Raw genomic sequence first — 23509 nt, forward strand, 5'->3', positions numbered from 1 at the left:
GATAGATAGATAGATAGATAGATAGATAGATAGATAGATAGATAGATAGATAAATTATATCCAAATGCGCCTTTCTGTGCTAAGAGCGATGCATAAAATATAATTTCTTTAATACTTAATTACATTGACCTATAGCACATAATTATGATTGAAACATTCCAGACTAATTCGTCATATTCTCGTATAAATAAAGAACATGTAGTGAGAATAATAAAAGAATAATGTGTAATAATAAATTTGCCAATATATAGGTCGACAGAATGCCAGGCACATTATAAAGGGATTCATAATAATGTCACGAATAAGATTAAGAATAGGATTATACAAACAATAATACGATTGTCAACAATAATTTCAATAATCATTTGAGGCACATATGCGTCTCTCCACAATTCGATAAATAACACCATCTGCCAGCCTCACACACCATCTGCCAGCCTCACACACCATCTGCCAGCCTCACACACCATCTGCCAGCCTCAAACACCATCTGCCAGCCTCACATACCATCTGCCAGCCTCAAACACCATCTGCCAGCCTCAAACACCATCTGCCAGCCTCAAACACCATCTGCCAGCCTCAAACACCATCTGCCAGCCTCAAACACCATCTGCCAGCCCTCACACACCATCTGCCAGCCTCAAACACCATCTGCCAGCCTCAAACACCATCTGCCAGCCTCAAACACCATCTGCCAGCCTCACACACCATCTGAGAGCCATAAACAATATCTTTGACCCTAAACACCATCTGCCAGCCTTGACAACCACCAGCATCACAACCTGACACAAAAGCGACAAGTATCAGCCTAAACCTGAACAATGCAAAAGGAGAGAAGAAAAGTTACTCTTCCTCCCCCTGTCTCTACCGTGGCTACTGAACCACACTCTACCCGTCGTAGAAGAGACGGAGATCGGTATGGAGGGAGAGGAGAAACCTGAAATAAAACACCGTAACTGGGAGACATGAGAGAATAAATTGGAGACGAGATGTAGAGGAAAACAGAAAAAAGAGGTTTAATTGAAATTATTGATGTTTCCTGCCACTGAAATAGAATAAAAGTCAACTCGACAAATATACAGAGTAGCCACATCAACATAAGCGACGGTGGTTACGTTATGTACTTGCTGAGGCGTTACAGAGATTATGGAAACATTAAGATGTACAGGTTTACTAGAGATAGAAATTTTCCTTACCGAGTTCAGGGCCACAGAGGGTGGGGAGGACCTTGAGGATGGCGGAACAGTTGGTGTCCTCGTCACACAGCTGCTTGGCCAGCAGGCAGTTGAGGGTCTGGTGCTCCTGCTGCTGCTCGTGGCCGCTGCCTGCTGGAGGAGAGACAGGGCGTGAGTCTCAAAGGTTGAACTCTCTCTCTCTCGCTCTCTCTCTCTCTCTCTCTCTCTCTCTCTCTCTCTCTCTCTCTCTCTCTCTCTCTCTCTCTCTCTCTCTCTCTCTCTCTCTCTCTACGTCACAAATACAGCTGTTTGGTCTAACCCAAAACAGACCAATGCAAGCAACTCACCTATAACCTATGGAGGGCCGATGCATGGAGTCTGAGTACTCTTTTTACTCACACGTCTCATTTTCAGGTGACTGGTGGATGTCGTAAATCCCCCACCGTATTAGGTAAGAGGGATTAGATTAACGTATCCCAGTGTAGCATTTAGCAGTATTCGACGGTGAGGGATGTGCTAGATTCTCAGTCGCTGGTGATATATTGAGACGTGAATGAGTGGTAGTATTTAGCTCTCCTTCACTGTGTTCTACCCTCTCAGTTCCCTCACTATACCCTACCCTCTCTGCTCCCTCACTATACACTACCCTCTCTGCTCCCTCACTATACCCTACCCTCTCTGCTCCAACACGGACACTCACACCAGAGACATATTCGAGCAATCATTCACCATTTTTTGTCTCTCGGTCGAGAACGAGTTACTCTACTCTGGTTTAGAGTTTTTGGGTTCCCAGTTGGGGAGTTAGAGTCAGTATTTAGAGTCATGTGTGGCTTGCCCAATACTGCTGAGTAATGTTAGTACTCAACCTGTCCTCGGGTTGCAGAACAAGGATGTGTTGAAACTCCTAATTTGAACCAACAAGATCTCTAATAAACAACCAAATTCTGGATTCCCCCTTCTCAAATGACTCACAAATTATTACAATGGCATTGCGATGGCTTCATATTTTACAGATCCGAGTTCAATCCCACAATGACGGGATTGGAGGAAATATTATTTTTTTATGCTATTGCGTAATGCAGTTTATATGACGAGGCTGAAGGTATTACCTACAGGTACTGTCGAAATTTAATTATTGGTTATGTTTTCACCAATAATATTAAAAATGGTATTATTTTACCATTATTATTATTATTATAATTATTAATATAATTTTTTTAAATTATAATTTTGTATCTTATATTCATGAAATAATAATAATTCTTCATGTAATAATTATTACTAGTTCCTCTGTTTCATTATTCCCAAAGTAAAAGCTTTAGTTCTTTAAAGACTGAACATAAAAGACTTTGTGAAGCTGACTGCGGATTAACTTGGTCGTTCGTCAACTTGAGTTAAAATTCTGACTGACCTCTGCACTGCCTTGCCAGTAATTAAAACACACACACACACACACACACACACACACACACACACACACACACACACACACACACACACACACACACACACACACACACGCACGCACACACACACACACAAGCACACACGCACGCACACACACATGTATTTATTATGAAAAATCTGGTTTCTGTTTACAGATTTATTTAAAGCGTGAACATCACTCAACAGGCATTAGACAAACATTATTGAGGATGCAAAGGCAAGAAAAAGTGAGAGAGAGAGAGAGAAAGAAAGAGAGAAAGAGAGAAATATGATAAAGTTGAAGACATAACTATAGACAAAAATAATGCAAGGGAAAAGTAGAAAGATAAACCAAAAGAAAAAAATATGAGGATGAAAGGGGGTAGACAGAAGAGAGGGGGGGGATTGGGTAGACAGGAGAATTAGCTGTGACGGGATGGACAGAAGACTGAGGGATGACAGGGGATAGACAGAAGAGGGTGATAGGGTGGACAGTGGAAGGGTGAGGGGAGTGGAGAGAAGAGGTAGGGGGGGAAGGGAGAAGAAGAAGTAGCTCTCAATTATGTATTGGTGAGAAGGCAGGCAGAAGCATCAATGCAGCCTCTCCTCCCCTGGGGTGGATGAGTTCTGATGAGTTTTCTTGCGTCTCAAGAACAATTGTTGGAGAGCCCCACACACACACACACACACACACATCTCCAGCTCCACACGCCCGGGACCACCACCTTGCTCGTCTGGGACCACAACAATATGCACGGGACCATGGCTTTTTGATTGGGGGGACCATGGCTTTTTGATTGGAGGGACCATGGCTTTTTAATTGGGGGGACCATGGCTTTAGACGAACTCGGAAATGACTGTGTATGTGCTGTCTCCATACTGTGTATACTGAATTACTGTGTAAGTGGCACCATGTCTGTATGATCATACGACGTGGTCCCCCATACACAGAGTATGATTTTTACTCGTGGGACCATAGTTTTGTATACATTGGACAATGGCTTGAAACATACGGAATAATAATACTAAATATCCGGAACTATTCGGCTTTGTAATTCTGTATGCGCCGGAATGCGCCATAGAACCCTCTTGACTAATACTACGATGCGAAGAACTACGTTTCGAGGACATAGAGTGAAGGCTATTCAGGTAACCTACATACGTAAATACATAAATACACAGATTTACGAATGCCCAACATCCGTATGTAGTGACAGTAGTGGTAGCAGAGACAGGTGAGGACAGATTATCTGAAGTACCTGAAGCTGTGTAAGTGACTTAGCAGCAAGACGGAACATGGAAAACACCCGAGGGATGAATATAGTCACCATCAGCAGCATCATCTTGTCAACAGAACTGGTATCCTGACAGCAACACAGTGACGGTGACTGAAGACTGTTTTAACAGGTACAGTAGTGACAACGGTGTTAGTAACAGTGGTGTCGACAAGGGACAGCAACAGAGAACACTCTAATATACAACGATAACAAAGGACACCTCTCCCAGCACCGAGCAGTGAGTAGGCGGCTTGTAATGGGAGTGCAAGAAGCAGATATTCCCAGCATGAGATTTTTATAAGCTTGACCTTTGACCCTTTAAACCGCTATCAGAGTTGAAGAGCTGGAGAAGGGGGGTGAGAATGGGGTGTGGGGAGGGGGGGGATATGTGAGTGTGGGAAGGGGGCCATGTGGGGTGTGGGGAGGGGGCCATGTGGGTGTAGAGAGGGGACCATGGGTGAGAGTGTGGCACAGGAAGATGGATATTGCTTTATTAAAGAAACACAATATTACAATATAGTTTAACTAATATAACCTAAACTTTAAGAAAGCCAGGGAGAGCAAGTGTCATTAGACTCTGGGTCAGTGTCCTAGCACACGAGGCGTGACCTTCGGAGCCCCGTGACCTCTTGTATATGTCTCCTGAACACTCCTTATTATTGTTTATTTTTTATATAGCCACAAAACCTTCTCTCTCTCTCTCTCTCTCTCTCTCTCTCTCTCTCTCTCTCTCTCTCTCTCTCTCTCTCTCTCTCTCTCTCTCTCTCTCTCTCTCTCTCTCTCTTGTCACTGTGAGTTCTATTCCCTGTTTACTCTCCTCTACCGGTCCCCATCCCTCCCAATCTCATCCTTTTCTCTAATCTCCATTTTTACCAATCACCCTCTCCTTAGGATCAGCACCTTTTTCCCCTCCCAATCCCATCTATTTCTTTCTTACCCTCCCTATAAGACAACTCCTTCCTTCTCTTTCCATCCCTAACCCTACCCTCTCTCCCTATATCCTGCCCTTCTATCTCTCGCTATCCCCACCCTACCCTATCTTCCCCCCTTCCCTATCTCTCCCCCATCTCCACCCTCCCCTGTCTTCCCATCTCCGCCCATTTCTCCCCCAGCAACTCTCCCAGGGTAATAGCACAGTGAGTCTCTTGTTTCATTTGGAATTACCAACTCTGGTGAGCCATTGTCCAGCCACAATAGCCAACCCGAACCCAACTCTTCATTTGTGAGAGCCAGGGAGGACGGGCCGGGCGTGAATGAGGCGGGGGAAGGGATGGAGAGAAGGATAGGGAGTGAGGGAGTGAGGGAGTGAGGGATCAAACTCTCCCAGATGGGAGAGTTTGATCCCATCTGGGATCAAACTCAGGTTCTGAGTTCTGAATCAAACTCAGGTTTGATTCAGGAATAGGGGTGGGTGGAAGTGAGAGGAAGGAGGATAGGAGGGTGAGATGAAGAGGAGATTGAAGGAGGAAGGGAAGGAAGAAAGAAGGAAGGGGGAGAAACATGTACCATGGACAGGTAGCACAATACCATTCAGGTTGTAACGAGCTCGTCTGCTTGACTCGTACTGTAGCATTCAGAACACCACAAGGGTCTGATCTCCCTTCTCTACCCCCCACCATTCATTGACAAATTATGTACCCCAAAAAAGTCCTGAGGAAAGCAAAAACATCAGGGTCAATTATACTCGAAACATCACTACGACCTACACTACGACCATTGCCACTACGACCTAACCCTTAAGACCACTACGACCTACTCCTGCTATTACTGGCACTAGTAACACTACTTCTATGCTATCTCTACAACTTCATGTAACTACGTCTCTTACTGCTATGGTCACCATAAGCAGAACCTGAGAAAAGCACTAAATCAAACACCAACAACTTGATGTATCTTCGAGAGAAAATATGGAAGCCGTACCATGGACTCGAACCCTCTTCCCTGGGGGACTCCACAAGTAGGTCAAGGACACCGGTTCGATCCCATTGTACGGTTTCCATATTTTTTCTGATAAACAGTTCTGGTGTGAGGTGTGAGGAAGAGTGATGATGGAGTGAGAGAAGGCACTAAAGTGAGGTAAAGAGTGTTCGTCAAATGGTTAAGAGTGAGAACAAGTGGTATCTCACAGTTGAGAAAGCAGAGAGAGAGAGAGAGAGAGAGAGAGAGAGAGAGAGAGAGAGAGAGAGAGAGAGAGAGAGAGAGAGAGAGAGAGAGAGAGAATATTTCCAGACCTAGGCATCCCTTTGTCAAGACAGTCTCTGTCTCCCTGATACACAAATTTCACCCAAAGTTGGCACTTAATTAATCGAACATAAACAAAGACTGCTCCTTGACGGCTAAAGACCCAACAAACTTTGATGAGAGAGAGAGCCGCCTACACCATCTGGCTTTGACCTCCACCTAGCTGGGAAGACACCACCTGGTACCTACACCACCTGGCTAAGGTGGTATAGTACCTTAGTTTCTTACCCATCCTTCTGGGAGGGGTAAGAAACCAAATTATCTAAAGAAGGTAGAGCATCACTTAGATGTTACGGGATATATATATAAAATTGGGAGACGTTGTCTAAATGGCACGGGTTCTATTCCAGGCCGAGGAGAAAATAAATGGGTATAGTCTTTCTCCTGTTGCCTCTGTTTACCTAGCAATATATATAGCTAGTGCCTGGAAGTTAGTCAGCTGCTACGGGCTGCATCCTGGTGTGTGTGTGTGTGTGTGTGTGTGTGTGTGTGTGTGTGTGTGTGTGTGTGTGTGTGTGTGTGTGTGTGTGTGTGTGTGTGAGTGTTTGTTAGCAGATATTATAGAGAAACGTAGGTCGGTTGCAGGTATATTAGACACCCGACGGCTAGAAAGACGGGGTCCACGAGCTAACAGCCTGAGCTTTCAGGAACAAATAGTAAATGCACACACACATGTACTCATAAGCAAACACACACACACACACACACACACACACACACAGACACACACACACACACACACACACACACACACACACACACACACACACACACACACACACACATACTCACACACACACACACGCACACGCACTCAAGCTCTGATTCGAGGGTCATCAGCTTAATTGCAGCCTCGTATAATGGGGATTAGCCTCAATGGCTTCCACTACAGTACGTTTGAAATTAATCGAATCGTTTGTATCACTGTGTGAGTTGGGTTTTCTTGAGCAGCTGGAGGATAAGAAACTTGTTTTTATTCCCTACGAAATAGCAACCCAAAGAATTGATTAGGAAACTGTTCGATGATAAGAGGATGATTTTTTTGAGAGGATCAAGGCGGACTACTCGTTTTATGGGTAAGTATGAGGGTGAAATAATGATGAAAAATTGATATGTAATGGTTTAGTGTTGAGTGTCAATGGATGTGTTTGAAGACCAGGATGCTAAGAGTGAGAATATGTTTGTATGTGGTGTGAGTGTGCGTGTGTGCGTGTGCGTGTGTGTGTGCGTGTGTGTGAGGATGCGTGTGTTTGTATGGTACCTAGGGATATTTTGTATGTTATTATTGGACAAGTATTTACTGTACCAGGATGCAGCCCACAGAAGCATGTCTAACTCCCAGGTAACTATTTACTGCTTGGTGAATAGAGGAATGAGGTGAAATGAAACGCTGAAATTATTTTTCTGAACCGGCCTGGATTAGAACCTCAGGCTTACGGATACGAATCGAAGTCGTTCACCATTTGATGACTGAGCTCTCTCTCTCTCTCTCTCTCTCTCTCTCTCTCTCTCTCTCTCTCTCTCTCTCTCTCTCTCTCTCTCTCTCTCTCTCTCTCTCTCTGTCTCTCTCTCTCTCTCTCACACACACATTCACTCTGTTATCATTTAGCAATATATATTTGTATACATATTTACATATATATACATATAGTTTTCTCTTTTCATCCCATTTTGATGATTCCTATACTTTATTAATTTATTTTACCAAAACTGTGTCAACATTTCTTCAAATATAACACAAACTATTTGATTAGAACTTCCATGTCATCGATCTCTTGCATCTCAGAATCAAAGTAAAGATGGCATCAGTTTAGTACTATGTTCCCGACGACTGCAAGAAGCTGTCGTTCCTTGGAATGGCTTTACACCGTCTCTTCACAACCACCATATCAGCGCCCGTTAAATATCATCGATCAATTTGGTGTTATTCTTCCCCATTAGTCAAGGCTAATCACCGGTTTGGAGGATTTGAGATGCTGAGCTACGCGAGATCAAGCACAGCCTCAGGATCTCAGCGATATCGATAATTAAAAACAAATCGACAATATCCTCCCCAATATAAACAAATATGACAGTACTATAACCAACAGCAACAAAATTTTCTCCAGGTTACTGGAAGCATAATCAAATGAGCGATTTTCCACCAATGTTTTTCTCCCCTTAAAGATACAAGTACATGAGACACGTGAAGCGCCTCGTCAACGCCACCAGGGACGAGGCCCCACAGGACCAGCGCTTCATCAAGCGGTAGAAGCTATATCTCCAGCACGTGAGCCTCGAGGGCCACCTCCGTGACAATACCACCTGGAACACCTCCAACGCTCGGCTCATCATGGTGTCCTGTGCATTGTTATGCTAACCTATACAGTTTTTTCTTCTTAGCTCGTGCAGTCTGAAGCGGGTGTCTCAGATTTTCTTATTTACGTTAGAAGAATGTGATGTGTCTATAAGGGAGTGTGGAAGCCGTTCGGTGGGTTCGTATCTGCTTTCATTGTTTTTAATCGCGTTTGTTGAATCTTCAGGGGGATCAAAATGTAATATTAAATCAGTATTAAAGGGCATTCTCTAATATTAACCACACACACACACACACACACACACACACACACACACACACACACACACACACACACACACATACACACAATAGGTGAGTATAGGTGTAATAGGTGAGTACACACACACACACACACACACACACACACACACACACACACACACACACACACACACACACACACACACACACACACATACACACAAACACACACACACACACACACACCTGTTTTTTACCTGTTGATTGACGGTTGAGAGGCGGGACCAAAGAGCCAGAGCTCAACCCCCGCAAACACAACTAGGTGAGTACAACTAGGTGAGTACACACAAACACACACACACACACCCACACACACTCTAACACCATCCCTTTACCAACCCCTCGCCACCACACACACGCAACATTCCTCACTACACACTCACCATCATCTCACTAGAACTCAAGGTGTGTACACAGGCAGCAATCTTGGCGTGGTTCCCCCTTGAGAGCTCCTTCAGTCCAGGCCACCCTCCCAACACCCACCAGGAGCCGGATACAGAACCACCCAAAGAAACACGAGACCTCGCAGTAGACGAAAATGTAATAAAGATAGTAGAAAGACTTGTAATACAAGCAACACACAAACGAAGGATGAAATAAGGAAAGAAATCGTGGAGGAGATAGCAGGAGAAACTTCGGGAATGAAAGAGAATGAAAATAATTTTTCTTTTGTCCTACCGGAGAGAAGAGAAATTACAAAATAAATATGAAAAATTTGTTAAAAACGTAAAGAGAGATAATTCCGTAAGAGGAAAAAAGGTAAATAATGAGGCATAGAAAAATCAACCACAGAGGCATTCAGTGTAAATTATAAAATGCAATTAAAAAAGAATAAAATATATAATAAGAGAGAAGAAAATCACAAGTAAATAAGAGAAGAAGCCGTTGCCCAAAAGTGCAAAAAAATAAGTGAAGCTGAAATAAAAGAGAATTGAGAACACTGGAATAAATTAAATACACCATAAAAGAAGAGAAAATAAAGACAATTTTAAGAAAAACAAGTATGAAATTGATAGAAAATTCACGTGTGAATAGAGATATTGGGAATGTACTCACCTAGTTGTGCTTGCTGGGGTTGAGCTTTGGCTCTTTGGTTCAAATGTGTTTAATAATGCAAGTAGATAGAGAAAGGAAAACCAAAATTATGCAACTGTGTAGCACACTAAGACGAGAGAGAGAGAGAGAGAGAGAGAGAGAGAGAGAGAGAGAGAGAGAGAGAGACAGAGACACAGAGAGAGAGAGTGGGTGAGTATCAGTGCAGGAAGTTGAGAAGGGCAGAGCGTCGCGACAGTGTAAACACAGTCACCACTACAGTGTCTGTCGTACCTCTGACGAGATGTGTACCCAGGATGATGAGTGTAGCCGCCTCCCTTCTATTAGCTGCGTCCTGCCACAAGCGTGCAAACACTCAATTTGCAAACAAATTGCCCCGTAAACAATCCCTGTAGTGTACGGTGTCGCCTACCTGGCGCCACTCAACTTGGGGCCCCTGTCACAAACCATACAAACACTTTGTTTACAAACAGTCGTGTCTACAATCCCCGTTGAAGTAGTATTACCTTTACGTAACCTGATTTACCAAACAATTTTCCATACAGACTATGTAACAAACGCCTTAAAAACAATTCATGGTTATCCTTAATTAAACAAGCAGTGGATGCCTCCAAGGCGGATCTCTTACAATTTCCAAACACAAGACAAAATATATACATATTAACCGCTCCAGAAGCGGTTGGAAATAAACAAAATTTATACATATTAACCGCTGTTGTAACTAGAGTAGCAGTAGCAACAGGAGCTGCCCACTGGTCCTGTTGTAACTGCTGCAGCAGTAGCAACAGGAGCTGCCCACTGGTCCTGTTGTAACTGTTGCAGCAGTAGCAACAGGAGCTGCCCACTGGTCCTGTTGTAACTGCAGTAGCAGTAGCAACAGGAGCTGCCCACTGGTCCTGTTGTAACTGTTGCAGCAGTAGCAGCAGGAGCTGCCCACTGGTCCTGTTGTAACTGCAGTAGCAGTAGCAACAGGAGCTGCCCACTGGTCCTGTTGTAACTGTTGCAGCAGTAGCAACAGGAGCTGCCCACTGGTCCAACCAGTCAGTTGATTATTATCGTTGTGGCCGATCAAAGGAGTGTCCCGGAGGCGTGCTCAGTGGATACCTGTCACGCGCTAAGATCATCCGGATGATGATTAATGATGATCATATTGAGCTAAGATCATCCGGATTATGATTAATGATGACAAGATAGCGCTACAATTATCCGGATGATGATTGATGATCATATCATGCTAAGATCATTCGGATGATGATTAATGATGATCATTTCGATCTAACATCATTCGGATGATGAGTTGTGATCATAAGATTGCGCTAGGATCATCCGGATGATGATTAATGATCTTCAGGATCACGTACAATGTATCTGAATTTCCAAGGAAAGTGGAATTCCCAATGATACCATGAAATTTGTTGATTATCTTATAGATAAACAGCAATGACATAAGTCATGAACTCTGCACCATATAGCTAATGTCAGAATCTTGAGCTGAATGGTGATCGAAGACTCACAAGGGTTCCCTCATCTCAAAACGTGAGTTTCAAATACATTTTTGCTGTAGGATTTCAATACAATTCCTAACAAGTCTGAAACACCGTTTAATAAGGCTTATTCCTAACAGAAAGCTCACAGGAAGCTTATTCAAACAATGATATTAGGGCTCGTTAGCAACATCAGATTCACTGTGAACCATTCGCAATGATACTTAGAATTAGTTTGAGAGAGAGAGAGAGAGAGAGAGAGAGAGAGAGAGAGAGAGAGAGAGAGAGAGAGAGAGAGAGAGAGAGAGAGAGAGAGAGAGAGAGAGAGAGAGAGAGGGCGGGGGGGGGAGGTCGACAGAACCAGAGACGGCGAGCAACAATACCCCGACCGAGACAGAAATACGAAGAAAAAGACATATAAACATGTGATGATGTGGTGTGCAGGTGGGCCAGGAGTGATTACCCAGGAGAGGTCCAGGACGCGTCTCCCGCCTCTATTCAACCGCATCTCGCGCCTTCCCGCTGGTAATTTAGGCGCCGAGTGCCGTTGTCTGGGCGGTGTCGGTGGTGGGCGGGGTGGGTGGTGTCGGCGGTGAGCGGGGTGGGTGGTGTAGGTGGGGGTAGGGTGGGGTTTTGGATGGTGAGGGGGAGCTGGTTGTAGGGCGTGAGTCTTTGTATCAGAAAACCCGCGGCAAGAGAGGCGGAGTACCCAAGCCAATTTTCGATCCTGTAGGCACAAATAGGTGAGTATACACACATACTGTGGAGGAGGATAAAATTTATCCACTAATGAGCAACAACTCATTAAGTATTTGTGTAAGCTTTGCGTCACAATGTTAAGGCCTTGACAAGTTTATTATCTTAGCTTATCTGTAATTCCGGAGAAGGAATAAGACAGGTGAATACGTATTTGTGTCAGAAAGAGAGAGAGAGAGAGAGAGAGAGAGAGAGAGAGAGAGAGAGAGAGAGAGAGAGAGAGAGAGAGAGAGAGAGATGATGAGGGAGTGAGAGAGAGAGAAAGAGACAGACACAGAGAAAGACAGAGATAGTAAATATTTTGGTGTGTCATAGCTTGCCAAAGAGTAAAAGAAATATAACTGGATACAATAGTCACGTTTTGGCCAGTGAGTGCGATACCTCTGTGTGTGTGTGTGTGTGTGTGTGTACTCACGCGTGTGTCTGGTGTGTGTGTGTGTGTGTGTGTGTACTCACGCGTGTGTCTGGTGTGTGTGTGTGTGTGTGTGTGTACTCACGCGTGTGTCTGGTGTGTGTGTGTGTGTGTGTGCGTATGTGTGTGTGTGTGTGTGTGTACTCACCTAGTTGTACTCACCTAGTTGTGTTTGCGGGGTTGAGCTCTGGCTCTTTGGTCCCGCCTCTCAACCGTCAATCAACAGGTGTACAGATTCATGAGCCTATCGGGCTCTGTCATATCTACACTTGAAACTGTGTATGGAGTCAGCCTCCACCACATCACTTCCTAGTGTGTGTGTGTGTGTGTGTGTGTGTGTGTGTGTGTGTGTGTGTGTGTGTGTGTGTGTGTGTGTGTGTGTGTGTGTGTGTGTGTGCGTGTGTGTGTGTGTGTGTGTATTTGTGAGTGAATGTGTATGTTGGATTTGTGGTGTTATTTTAAATACTGCTTTATTATTGATTTGATAATTTGAATTATTTAATATACTTTGAGAAGTAGTCCCGTTTTGAGGGTGTTCTTTTTGAGGATGTATATACAAATACATATACATTATTCTATACCAAATACGACATAAATAAAAGAGATAAAAGAAGGACATGGAACGAGTGTATAGTCATGATTACAGATACATATAAACATTGGTAGAATAAAGCTTTCAACTTTAAGGAACAACCCACAGTATTACTCAATTACATATGGAAAAAACAATATTAGAGAAGTGAAGAGATAATGATGAATGGACACGAAATGAGAGAAAAGTCAACAAAATGCTCTAATAGATCTTCAAAGTGGATCAGTAAACTCTGGCTAGCAAGGCGTGGAGAGCTTCCCCATTGCCTGATCGGAGTACAAATAGCATTAACACATAAAGGTGGGAAAAAATAGTTCGGAAGATCTCTCTGTGAATCGTAAAAAAGAACGGTTGGGAAAATGGGTAAACTGTTCGCACCGACTTTCAATGCATCCCTGGACACAAGGCTGATACTGACTAGAATGAACTGCTGTACAACCCTGTAAATCAGACTTTCATTTTTACTCTTAAAATAAAAACTATTTAGCATAGAATCTGAGTGGTCATGTATATTGGAGACAACTTCGTTGAGCACCTAAAAAATATGCTTCACATCTCGATGCACCAACAGGGTTTCAGTGAAGATCGATTATGTCTTTGAAACTATGAACAGATAACAGTGAAAAAAATAAAAGAGAAGGTTGAGAGGACTGTGTTTTCCTAGATTATCAGAATGCGTCCGAAATCTTTCTGCTTTTCAGATTCCTATTAAAACTTGAGAATAACGCATATGTAACTGGATAAGTGTTTGGACTGATGAGGAGAATACCGTTCGGGTAGGGAACAGAGAGCAACAGTGAGAGGAAAGATATTGTAGTGCCGAGAGGTTATAAGTAGCATGACATAGTGACTGGAACTGGCACCCCACTCCGTTTCCGATAAATATCAACGACATGGCAGAGGAAAGATTCGTGTATAGCTCAGTTTCTCCTGCAAGAACATGCAGGAGAGCACACACACATGCATGATAAAAAGGAGAAAAGAAAAGCCATTTTGACATAAGGGTTGGAAGAACAGCAGCTCGGCAGAAGGGTTATAGAGCGCTGAGTGGATGCTAGTGTTGCATTCACCAATCCTCGGCCACAAGCTTGGCAAAGAGGGGGCAGGGGAGAAGAGTGGTGTTCCGAGGGAAAAATAGAATGGTCCCCCCCTCCCCTGGGGAGGAAAAGAAGCTTCGGGGAAGAGAAAGGTGTCCCAGGGGAAAAAAGAGAAGAGTCCGCAAGGGAAGGAGGGGTCCATCTGAGGAAGAGAGAAAGAGAAAGAGAGAGAGAGAGAGAGAGAGAGAGAGAGAGAGAGAGAGAGAGAGAGAGAGAGAGAGAGAGAGAGAGAGAGAGAGAGAGAGAGAGAGAGAGCGAGACAGATAGACAGACAGACAGACAGACAGACAGACAGACAGACAGACAGACAGACAGACAGACAGACAGACCCTAGAGACGGTAAAGAAAAAGGAAAGTGTAGGAATGTGTAATTTGCACTCCAGTTGTGTGTGTGTGTGTGAAATAAACAAGCTGTCAACAAGTACTATCCACAAGACTATCTGGTCTCTACACCACAACTACTCTCTAGCCTCTACAGGTCCCAAGCACAAAGTATTTGTTAAAATTAGTGGTAGTACCTAACATGTGAGCCAGGTAAATATAGCAAATAAAGACAATAATAATAGTAAAGACGATGCACGATGTTTCGACCGACTTCATAATGGTCCTGGACGGACCGAAACGTCGTCTCTTCATTTTATGATGTGTGGTCTGGTTATCATATCTTTAGCCACGTTATTGTCCTTCACCACCTCTGTAAGTGCGTGAAGAAACGACCCAAGAAACACAAACCGTCATTGTCTCTATTTTCCGCTTGTTACAACTTGTAATGAAGTTGTTACATCTTGACTTAACGTGTTTATGACGTATTAGAACGTTGTTACAACTTGCTGTATTGGTTGTTATAACTGGTTAGGAGGAGTTAAAACTTGTTCGAACGTTATACCAACGTCGTAGTTTCGGTGTGTGTTTGGCGGGCGATGCCCAACCACTCACACTATCTTTACCAAACTTCTTGGACTGGACGGTAAAGCGACGGTCTCGCTTCATGCAGGTCGGTGTTCAATCCCCAGTCCAAGTGGTTGGGCACCATTCCTTCCTCCGTTCCATCCCAAATCCTTATCCAGATCCCTTCCAAGTACTACATAGTCGTAATGGTTTGGCGCTTTCCACCTGATATTTTCCTTCCCCTACCTTTATTATTGATCTTAATCTTGCACCATCGGTGATCGAACACCAGCCCTGCAGGAAGCTAGGAAGTCATTGTATTGATCATTACAATTACATTTACAGAGACGTGGGTCACTATTTAACTCAATATTTTCCAACACCGAATCAAATTTGCAAGATAATCTTATTTTCTTAAGAATTAAGCATTTAAGTATATCGTAATATCAACAATAAACAAGGTAAGTCAGATAGCAGCTACGTTTCCTACACAAGATCATAATTAATCGTAAACAAAAAAGCATTAATTAGGGGATTGAAATGATTATCAACTTCCAATTAAAAACGATTTCGTTTTCACTTCTTATTCAAGGAGCTTCTTACAGCTTTCAATAAACAAAGTCTAATGAAGAGTTAAAAGTGAATATGTCATTTTCCTAACTGCATTCTCGTGAGCAACACGAGACATATCAACCTGTTTTTTTAGCTTATTACGCTGCATTTTTAACGGAATCGACCAATACGTAACAAAAATGCCATGTATTAGTATGAAGTAAAGCACTAATCAAGTAATCAAGTAATGCTAATACATAGCATTAGTATTACTAACACTAATACATAGTAATTAGTATTAGTAATTAGTATTACTAATTACTAATACATAGTAATACTAATACATAGGCAACCAAGCTTTCACTTGCTCGCCTATGTACAAGCCATGAGAGATTGAGTTGCTTGAGTTTGTATGATTTTTGTGAGGTAACACGTTGTATTTTTTTACATAGAGGCTAATCTATGTAAAATAGATTAGCCTCTATGTAAAAAATACATGGACTAAGTAAATCTATGGGCTAAGAGAATTGGCTGAGACATCTTTACATCAACCAAAACCCTCAAATTATTGACGTTCTACTGACGTTAGTCTTTCACAATCATACGTTTAGACTTAGCTTGAAATGGAGGACAAAAAAGATGATATTCAGACGTTAAATATAATGTATGACTGCACAAGGAAATTGCAAGAACGCAATTGCAATGAACGCAAGAACGCTATTGGAAAATTTTGAGGCTTTACGATGCAGTTTCAGTCCCATTGTACGACCTCATTTTTTATCATAGTGACTCTAAAACTTTATTCACATACATTACAAAACTGAAAAAGACGGCATAATTTATTATAAAATTTGTATCTTTAATTGTACAATGTATATTAATGAATATATTTATATATATCTATATAATAGAAAGTCTGTTCGTTCGTTTGTCTAAGGTTTGTGGCTAGTCTCACTAAGCTTTGCAGGATTAAAACTGATTTTGTGGAGTGTCATAGTGATGCTGACGTCAGGCCCCATACTATCCTCGAAGGAAAGTCGGTCTTTTAACACCCCTTTTCACGAATTCAGTGGTAGTGAAATGCGGGTCCTAACGTCCGTAGACTTTATCATTTTTTGTAATATTAGCACAAAACGTCCACTAGACTGTGCGACACAGTGGTTGCAAGGATCAGGTTGGGTTACCGTTACCTGTGGCAGGTGGCTGCAGGTGACGGGTCTCCCAATCCTGAGCACTCCAGTTGCAAACTCTGTGAGCAGGAACTACGGCATGATCTCCCGCACTACATCACTGAATGCCCAATTATTAGACCTTTCAGACCAGTTGGCATGAGGTACCTGGAGCTTTGCAATTACTTTATTCACTCTCGTATTCTTGAAGATATCCTCACAGTATACCCAAAATTTGCCAGTGCAGGCTATTAAACACATGACTCTGTATGACTAACCATCCTGCGAGATGGGGACTTGTATTACCACTGCTACCTTATTCAATCTTGTGTTGTTGATATCCTCAAAATGCATCCGGAGTCTGCCAGTGCAGACCGCTAATCACATGCCTCTGTATGACTAACCATCCTGTGTGATGGGGATTTTATAGCATCACCTAGTTAGCTTTTTTGACACACTGTACTCCACTTCATATAGTCTAGGGTAGCTGCACTAATGCAGATGTACCTAATATGTTAATAAAAAAAAAAAAAAAAATTGTATTTTGAGAGATTCGAGACCCACTGAACTCACTGACTCCCAACGACCTGAAAGTACTAGTATAAAAAGCTATGATTTGTTCAGATCTGAAACCTACATCTATGGACAGCACAAAACGTCCACTAGACTGTGCGACACAGTGGTTGCAAGGATCAGGTTGGGTTACCGTTACCTGTGGCAGGTGGCTGCAGGTGACGGGTCTCCCAATCCTGAGCACTCCAGTTGCAAACTCTGTGAGCAGGAACTACGGCATGATCTCCCGCACTACATCACTGAATGCCCAGTTATTAGACCTTTCAGACCAGTTGGCATGAGGTACCTGGAGCTTTGCAATTACTTTATTCACTCTCGTATTCTTGAAGATATCCTCACAGTATACCCAAAATTTGCCAGTGCAGGCTATTAAACACATGGCCCTGTATGACTAACCATCCTGCGAGATGGGGACTTGTATTACCACTGCTACCTTATTCAATCTTGTGTTGTTGATATCCTCAAAATGCATCCGGAGTCTGCCAGTGCAGACCGCCTATCACATGTCTCTGTATGACTAACCATCCTGTGTGATGGGGATTTTATAGCATCACCTAGTTAGTTTTTTTTTGACACACTGTACTCCACTTCATATAGTCTAGGGTAGCTGCACTAATGCAGATGTACCTCATAACTTAATAAAAAAAAAAAAAAAAAAAATGTATTTTGAGATAATAACATGTGAAACGCATGTCCGTGTGGTAGATTTGCATTATGGGGGCAATTTTTTGGTTACAGAGAGAGAGAGAGAGAGAGAGAGAGAGAGAGAGAGAGAGAGAGAGAGAGAGAGAGAGAGAGAGAGAGAGAGAGAGAGAGAGAGAGAGAGAGAGAGAGAGAGAATACCCGGACCAACCAGAAAACGATTATTGAAACATCAAAAGGAAGATGACCATGAGTTTCAACGTGAGTGTACCTCACACGAGAGCCTCACTTGAGACCCTAGTTCGAGGTTCATTGTTAGCAAGTATTTTGCACTCCAAAGTTGTTTTATAATCGATTGTTTCGTCGCTTAAAAGGGTTTAAAATAAGTAAAGAACGCTGGTTTACACATCGCGAGTTAACATAGCGTGGATTTACTCAACGCCAGGTTTACAGAAGGAAGTTTACATGAATAATCAATCATCGCTACATGATGCCGGGTCAATGATTGACGTGACCATGGGTGGAACGTGGCGTGACTAAAGGTTTTGCATATTCACGCATCGATTTGTAGGACAAGGATCATTAATCCCGAAATCCGGCGTTATTTTTGACGGCAGGTTGTTAGTGAGGTCGTGAAGGTACGTCGTTCTATGTCGTCCAGCGTCATGTAGAGTCGTCCGGTGTCGTGAAGCGTCGTTTGGGGTCGTTCACTGTCCTCTGGCGTCGTCCAGGGTTGTGAATCATAACGCTTGGGCTATGTGCTTTTGCTCGACTCAATGGCGCCACTTAGCTTGCGCTGAGTCCCACTTTTTCGTTGTTTTTTCCTTTGCCATTCCGAGAACTCTGCTTCCTCCTCTGTCACCTCCCAAGTCTCGTGTCTCCCATGCCTGTCTCTGACCCTCTTTCTTACTTCCGTCTGATATCCCTGTCACCTGTCCACCAGCCTGTCTCGCGTGAGGGGGAAGGGGCCTTCCGGTTCAGACTAGCGTGACGAGAGGCCATCAGTGGCCACTGACCCCGCAGGAATCCTTCATTGGACACAATGTTTGTTTATCTTGCATCATGATGTTGCAAGCTATTTCCGCTTGGACGAAACCGGCGAGCCTCTGGCTGCCAACTCTCGGCTGCCAACACTTGGCTGCCTGCATCAGGCTTTCAGCACTCGGCTGACCATACCCGGGTGCATTCACTTGGTTGCCAACACCCGGGGTGCATTCACTTGGTTGCCAACACCCGGGTGCATTCACTTGGTTGCCAACACACCGGGTGCATTCACTTGGTTGCCAACACCCGGCTGCATTCACTTGGTTGCCAACACCCCGGGTGCAATCATTCGTCTAACATCACTCGTCTGCCAACACTCGGGAACATTTACCTATTTGCCACCACTCACTGTGTCCTCCTTACACAGTTCCTCTTCTTTTTCTCTCACCATAGAACATTGTTTAATGCAGTGAAGAGCTGCAAACCCAATAAGATTTCAACTGAGATTTAGCAGGGCAAATGTTGTTTAACGCAGCGGACACAATCTTACTGAAGCCAGCATATGAGGTCATGAATACTCATCCACGATCTAAGTAGGACAGAAATGAGTAACACTTAGTAGGACTGACAAAGGCTTATGGCACGTGCAGGAATATCCCTGCAAAAACAATAAAAGCCTCCACAATTTTGTCACTCAGTTAGTCAGCTTCCAGTCACTCAGTCTCTCATTCTCCCAGTCACTCAGCCTCTCATTCTTCCAGTCACTCAGCCTCCCAGTCGTTCAGCCTCCCAGTCACTCCGACCCTCAGGCACTAACACATACACACACACACACACACACACACACACACACACACACACACACACACACTCGTCGCCCTTCAAATTGGTCCAATTGAGCATCGGGCGCAAAACTTTCAATCAGTTGGCCTGAGTAGCAAATACTTGTCACACTCTTTCCGCCACGATGGTGTGAGAAAGTTAGTTGATCGCGCGCTCCCATGCTCCCAAAATCTTCCGAAGTGGAGCTGGCCGTGGGAGAGGTGGGGGAGTGGGGGACAGAGTGGGAGACAGAGGGGGGGGGGACAGAATAATACTGCTCTTCCTAGACAGACCAGTTTCCTAACGTATCTGGGCTTCAACAATTTTCCTGTCTTGGGGAAAAAAATTATTTAAAATATTTAAACTGTTAAAGATTGCACGTTGCAGATAGTGAAAATAAGATGAAGAATTGTTCGGATTTCGAGTGATACGAGCTTCGAAATTACTCAGTTTCCCATTACAGGAATATTGTTGAAACCAGATACGCTAGGAAACGGCTCTGTCCAGGAAGAGCAGAGTATCACCTAAACGCTAAGGGTATAATGCTCCTCAACTAGAAAATTAAATCTAATTTTTTAGTAAATTTGGAATCTGCTTATAGTTTTATCTACAGTGGCTAGAATTCCTGTACGTACATTCTGACTCTCCTCCACTGAGGACTGATTTCTGTATATTTCACAAAGTATGCAAGATGCATACACCCCCTTTAGCATTATAATAATTTCCTCCCTCTAGAATATATTGCCAAGCAAGAGGCGAGTTATAAGACTTGATAAATGCTCCCTTTGCAAGAATAGAGTAATTTCGACTCTCCTTATTTTCACAATCTGAAACGACCAATCTTCAACAGTTTAAATATTTTAAATAATAATTCATTTTATCAGGGGACAGGCAGCCACAGAATATATATATATATATATATATATATATATATATATATATATATATATATATATATATATATATATATATATGTGTGTGTGTATATACTTTCAGACCCCGCCCAACTGACCAACTCCTGGGTGCCTACATACTGCTAGGTGGACAGCGGCATTAGGTAATAGAAAAAACGCCCAACTATTTCTGTCCTGCCCGGGATTCGAACTCTTAATTCTCGATTGTGAGTCGAGAGCGAACCCGACTGTCCTTCCTGGATCCCTTAATGATTGGCTAATAACAACATAATTCAATAAAAGAATAGAATCTTCGTATTAATACAAAAAAAAGTTTACAAAAAAATGTTGAATTCAAACTCGTAAACTCCAAAGTAAACTTTTACAAGTTCCAAAAAGATAATAATAATCATCATAACTTGTGTTTACAAATAATTAATAAGCAAATATTACAAATTAGTGGAATTCAAACAGCTTCGAAAGTTTTTTTTTTTTACATTTACAAACATTAACAGGAAAGATGTAAGGCTTACCACAGGCGGAAATTACGAAGAATATTTTCTAATTTCAACTCTGCATACTTTCCTTCCCATCATACAACTACACGGACAATAATATTGGGAATCGATAATGGATAAGAAAAATATCTCAGTAATGCATCTGAGCGAGAAGCCCCACTGATGGTGCTGTGGAGATGATAGTGGTGTAGCAGTGGGTGGTGGTGGTGTTATGGGCATGATAGTGGTGTACCAGTGGGTGGTGGTGGTGTTATGGGCATGATAGTGGTGTAGCAGTGGGTGGTGGTGGTGTTATGGGCATGATAGTGGTGTAGCAGTGGGTGGTGGTGGTGTTATGGGCATGATAGTGGTGTAGCAGTGGGTGGTGGTGGTGTTATGGGCATGATAGTGGTGTAGCAGTGGGTGGTGGTGGTGTTATGGGCATGATAGTGGTGCAGTAGTGGGTGGTGGTGTTATGGGCATGATAGTGGTGTAGCAGTGGGTGGTGGTGGTGTTATGGGCATGATAGTGGTGTAGCAGTGGGTGGTGGTGGTGTTATGGGCATGATAGTGGTGTAGCAGTGGGTGGTGGTGGTGTTATGGGCATGATAGTGGTGTAGTAGTGGGTGGTGGTGGTGTTATGGGCATGATAATGGTGTAACAGTGGGTGGTGGTGGTGTTATGGGCATGATAGTGGTGTAGCAGTGGGTGGTGGTGGTGTTATGGGCATGATAATGGTGTAGCAGTGGGTGGTGGTGGTGTTATGGGCATGATAGTGGTGTAGTAGTGGGTGGTGGTGGTGTTATGGGCATGATAGTGGTGTAGCAGTGGGTGGTGGTGGTGTTATGGGCATGATAGTGGTGTAGCAGTGGGTGGTGGGGTGTTATGGGCATGATAGTGGTGTAGCAGTGGGTGGTGGTGGTGTTATGGGCATGATAGTGGTGTAGCAGTGGGTGGTGGTGGTGTTATGGGCATGATAGTGGTGTAGCAGTGGGTGGTGGGGTGTTATGGGCATGATAGTGGTGTAGCAGTGGGTGGTGGGGTGTTATGGGCATGATAGTGGTGTAGTAGTGGGTGGTGGTGGTGTTGTGGGTATGATAGTGGTGTAGCAGTGGGTGGTGGTGGTGTTATGGGCATGATAGTGGTGTAGCAGTGGGTGGTGGTGGTGTTATGGGCATGATAGTGGTGTAGTAGTGGGTGGTGGTGGTGTTGTGGGTATGATAGTGGTGTAGCAGTATATAGAAATGAACAGTAGGTCAGTTAGTCGTCGACGTCGACACAGTAGGTCAGTTAGTCGTCGACGTCGACACAGTAGGTCAGTTAGTCGTCGACGTCAACACAGTAGGTCAGTTAGTCGTCGACGTCGACACAGTAGGTCAGTTAGTCGTCGACGTCGACACAGTAGGTCAGTTAGTCGTCGACGTCGACACAGTAGGTCAGTTAGTCGTCGACGTGAACACAGTAGGTCAGTTAGTCGTCGACGTGAACACAGTAGGTCAGTTAGTCGTCGACGTGAACACAGTAGGTCAGTTAGTCGTCGACGTGAACACAGTAGGTCAGTTAGTCGTCGACGTGAACACAGTAGGTCAGTTAGTCGTCGACGTGAACACAGTAGGTCGGTTAATCGTCGACATCGTCACAGTAGGGAAGTAACAGTAATTGCTATAGTTGAACTAGTTGTATTAGCTGCGGTAGCAAGTGTTGTTGAAAAGTCAGTAATAGTGTATTTGTTGTATTATTAGCTGAAGGAGTAACAGAAGTAGATATTGTAGTACAAGAAGTAATTGTGGTAGAAATCGGTATATTTTCCAATTGTAGTAAAGGTCATTCTGTCCAGCCCAGCCTCATAAAATGATAGTACTTGCAAAAACTATTTGGTTAAATGTACCAATATGTAATGTTGGACAATCCAAAATTCCAGTTTTCTGCTGTCGAGTTAGCCACAAATGGCATTCAAGAAACTCGGGAATATAATTAAATAACCTCACATAAACTCTCCAAGGAATCCTTAGTCCTATTACACGTTATCTTAGGCTTAAAATACTACATACATATGTGCAATATTAGGACAAGCATAATGTTTAAATTTTATTTTTTAGTATTTTATCCGACTCTTTAAAATTAATAGCACAAAACACATTTTTTTTCGAGGGGGGAAGGGTAGATTCATCACTATATATATATTGGTACGCTCGGATAAATAGTTACGATAAGTTCCATTATTTTAAGATAATGGGCTAATGGTAACAGGAATGATGGTGAAAATAATTAATACTTCAAATAGTAATTATTTAACCTTACTCAAAAAATATATATGTAAATTAATTTTCCACTTAAATGCGAATAGAGCTGAAGGCAATTTTGAGTGACAGGTACGTT

At 43.2% G+C, this 23509-nt stretch overlaps 1 protein-coding gene across 1 annotated transcript in view; it reads right to left on the minus strand.

Annotated features, from left to right (window-relative positions):
* Positions 1 to 23509, minus strand: part of LOC138358346 (GDNF family receptor alpha-2-like) — a 93544-nt gene that overhangs the window by 59153 nt on the left and 10882 nt on the right. Inside the window, exons 2-3 of the mRNA XM_069316181.1 lie at positions 13393 to 13454; positions 1197 to 1325 (exon numbers count right to left, since the gene is read on the minus strand). Of these exons, the coding sequence (XP_069172282.1) occupies positions 1197 to 1325; positions 13393 to 13454 (191 nt within the window). The remainder of the gene's footprint in view (positions 1 to 1196; positions 1326 to 13392; positions 13455 to 23509) is intronic.

This window comes from Procambarus clarkii, chromosome 83 (genome assembly GCF_040958095.1).
Source record: "Procambarus clarkii isolate CNS0578487 chromosome 83, FALCON_Pclarkii_2.0, whole genome shotgun sequence".
Classification (NCBI taxonomy): Eukaryota; Metazoa; Arthropoda; class Malacostraca; order Decapoda; family Cambaridae; genus Procambarus; species Procambarus clarkii.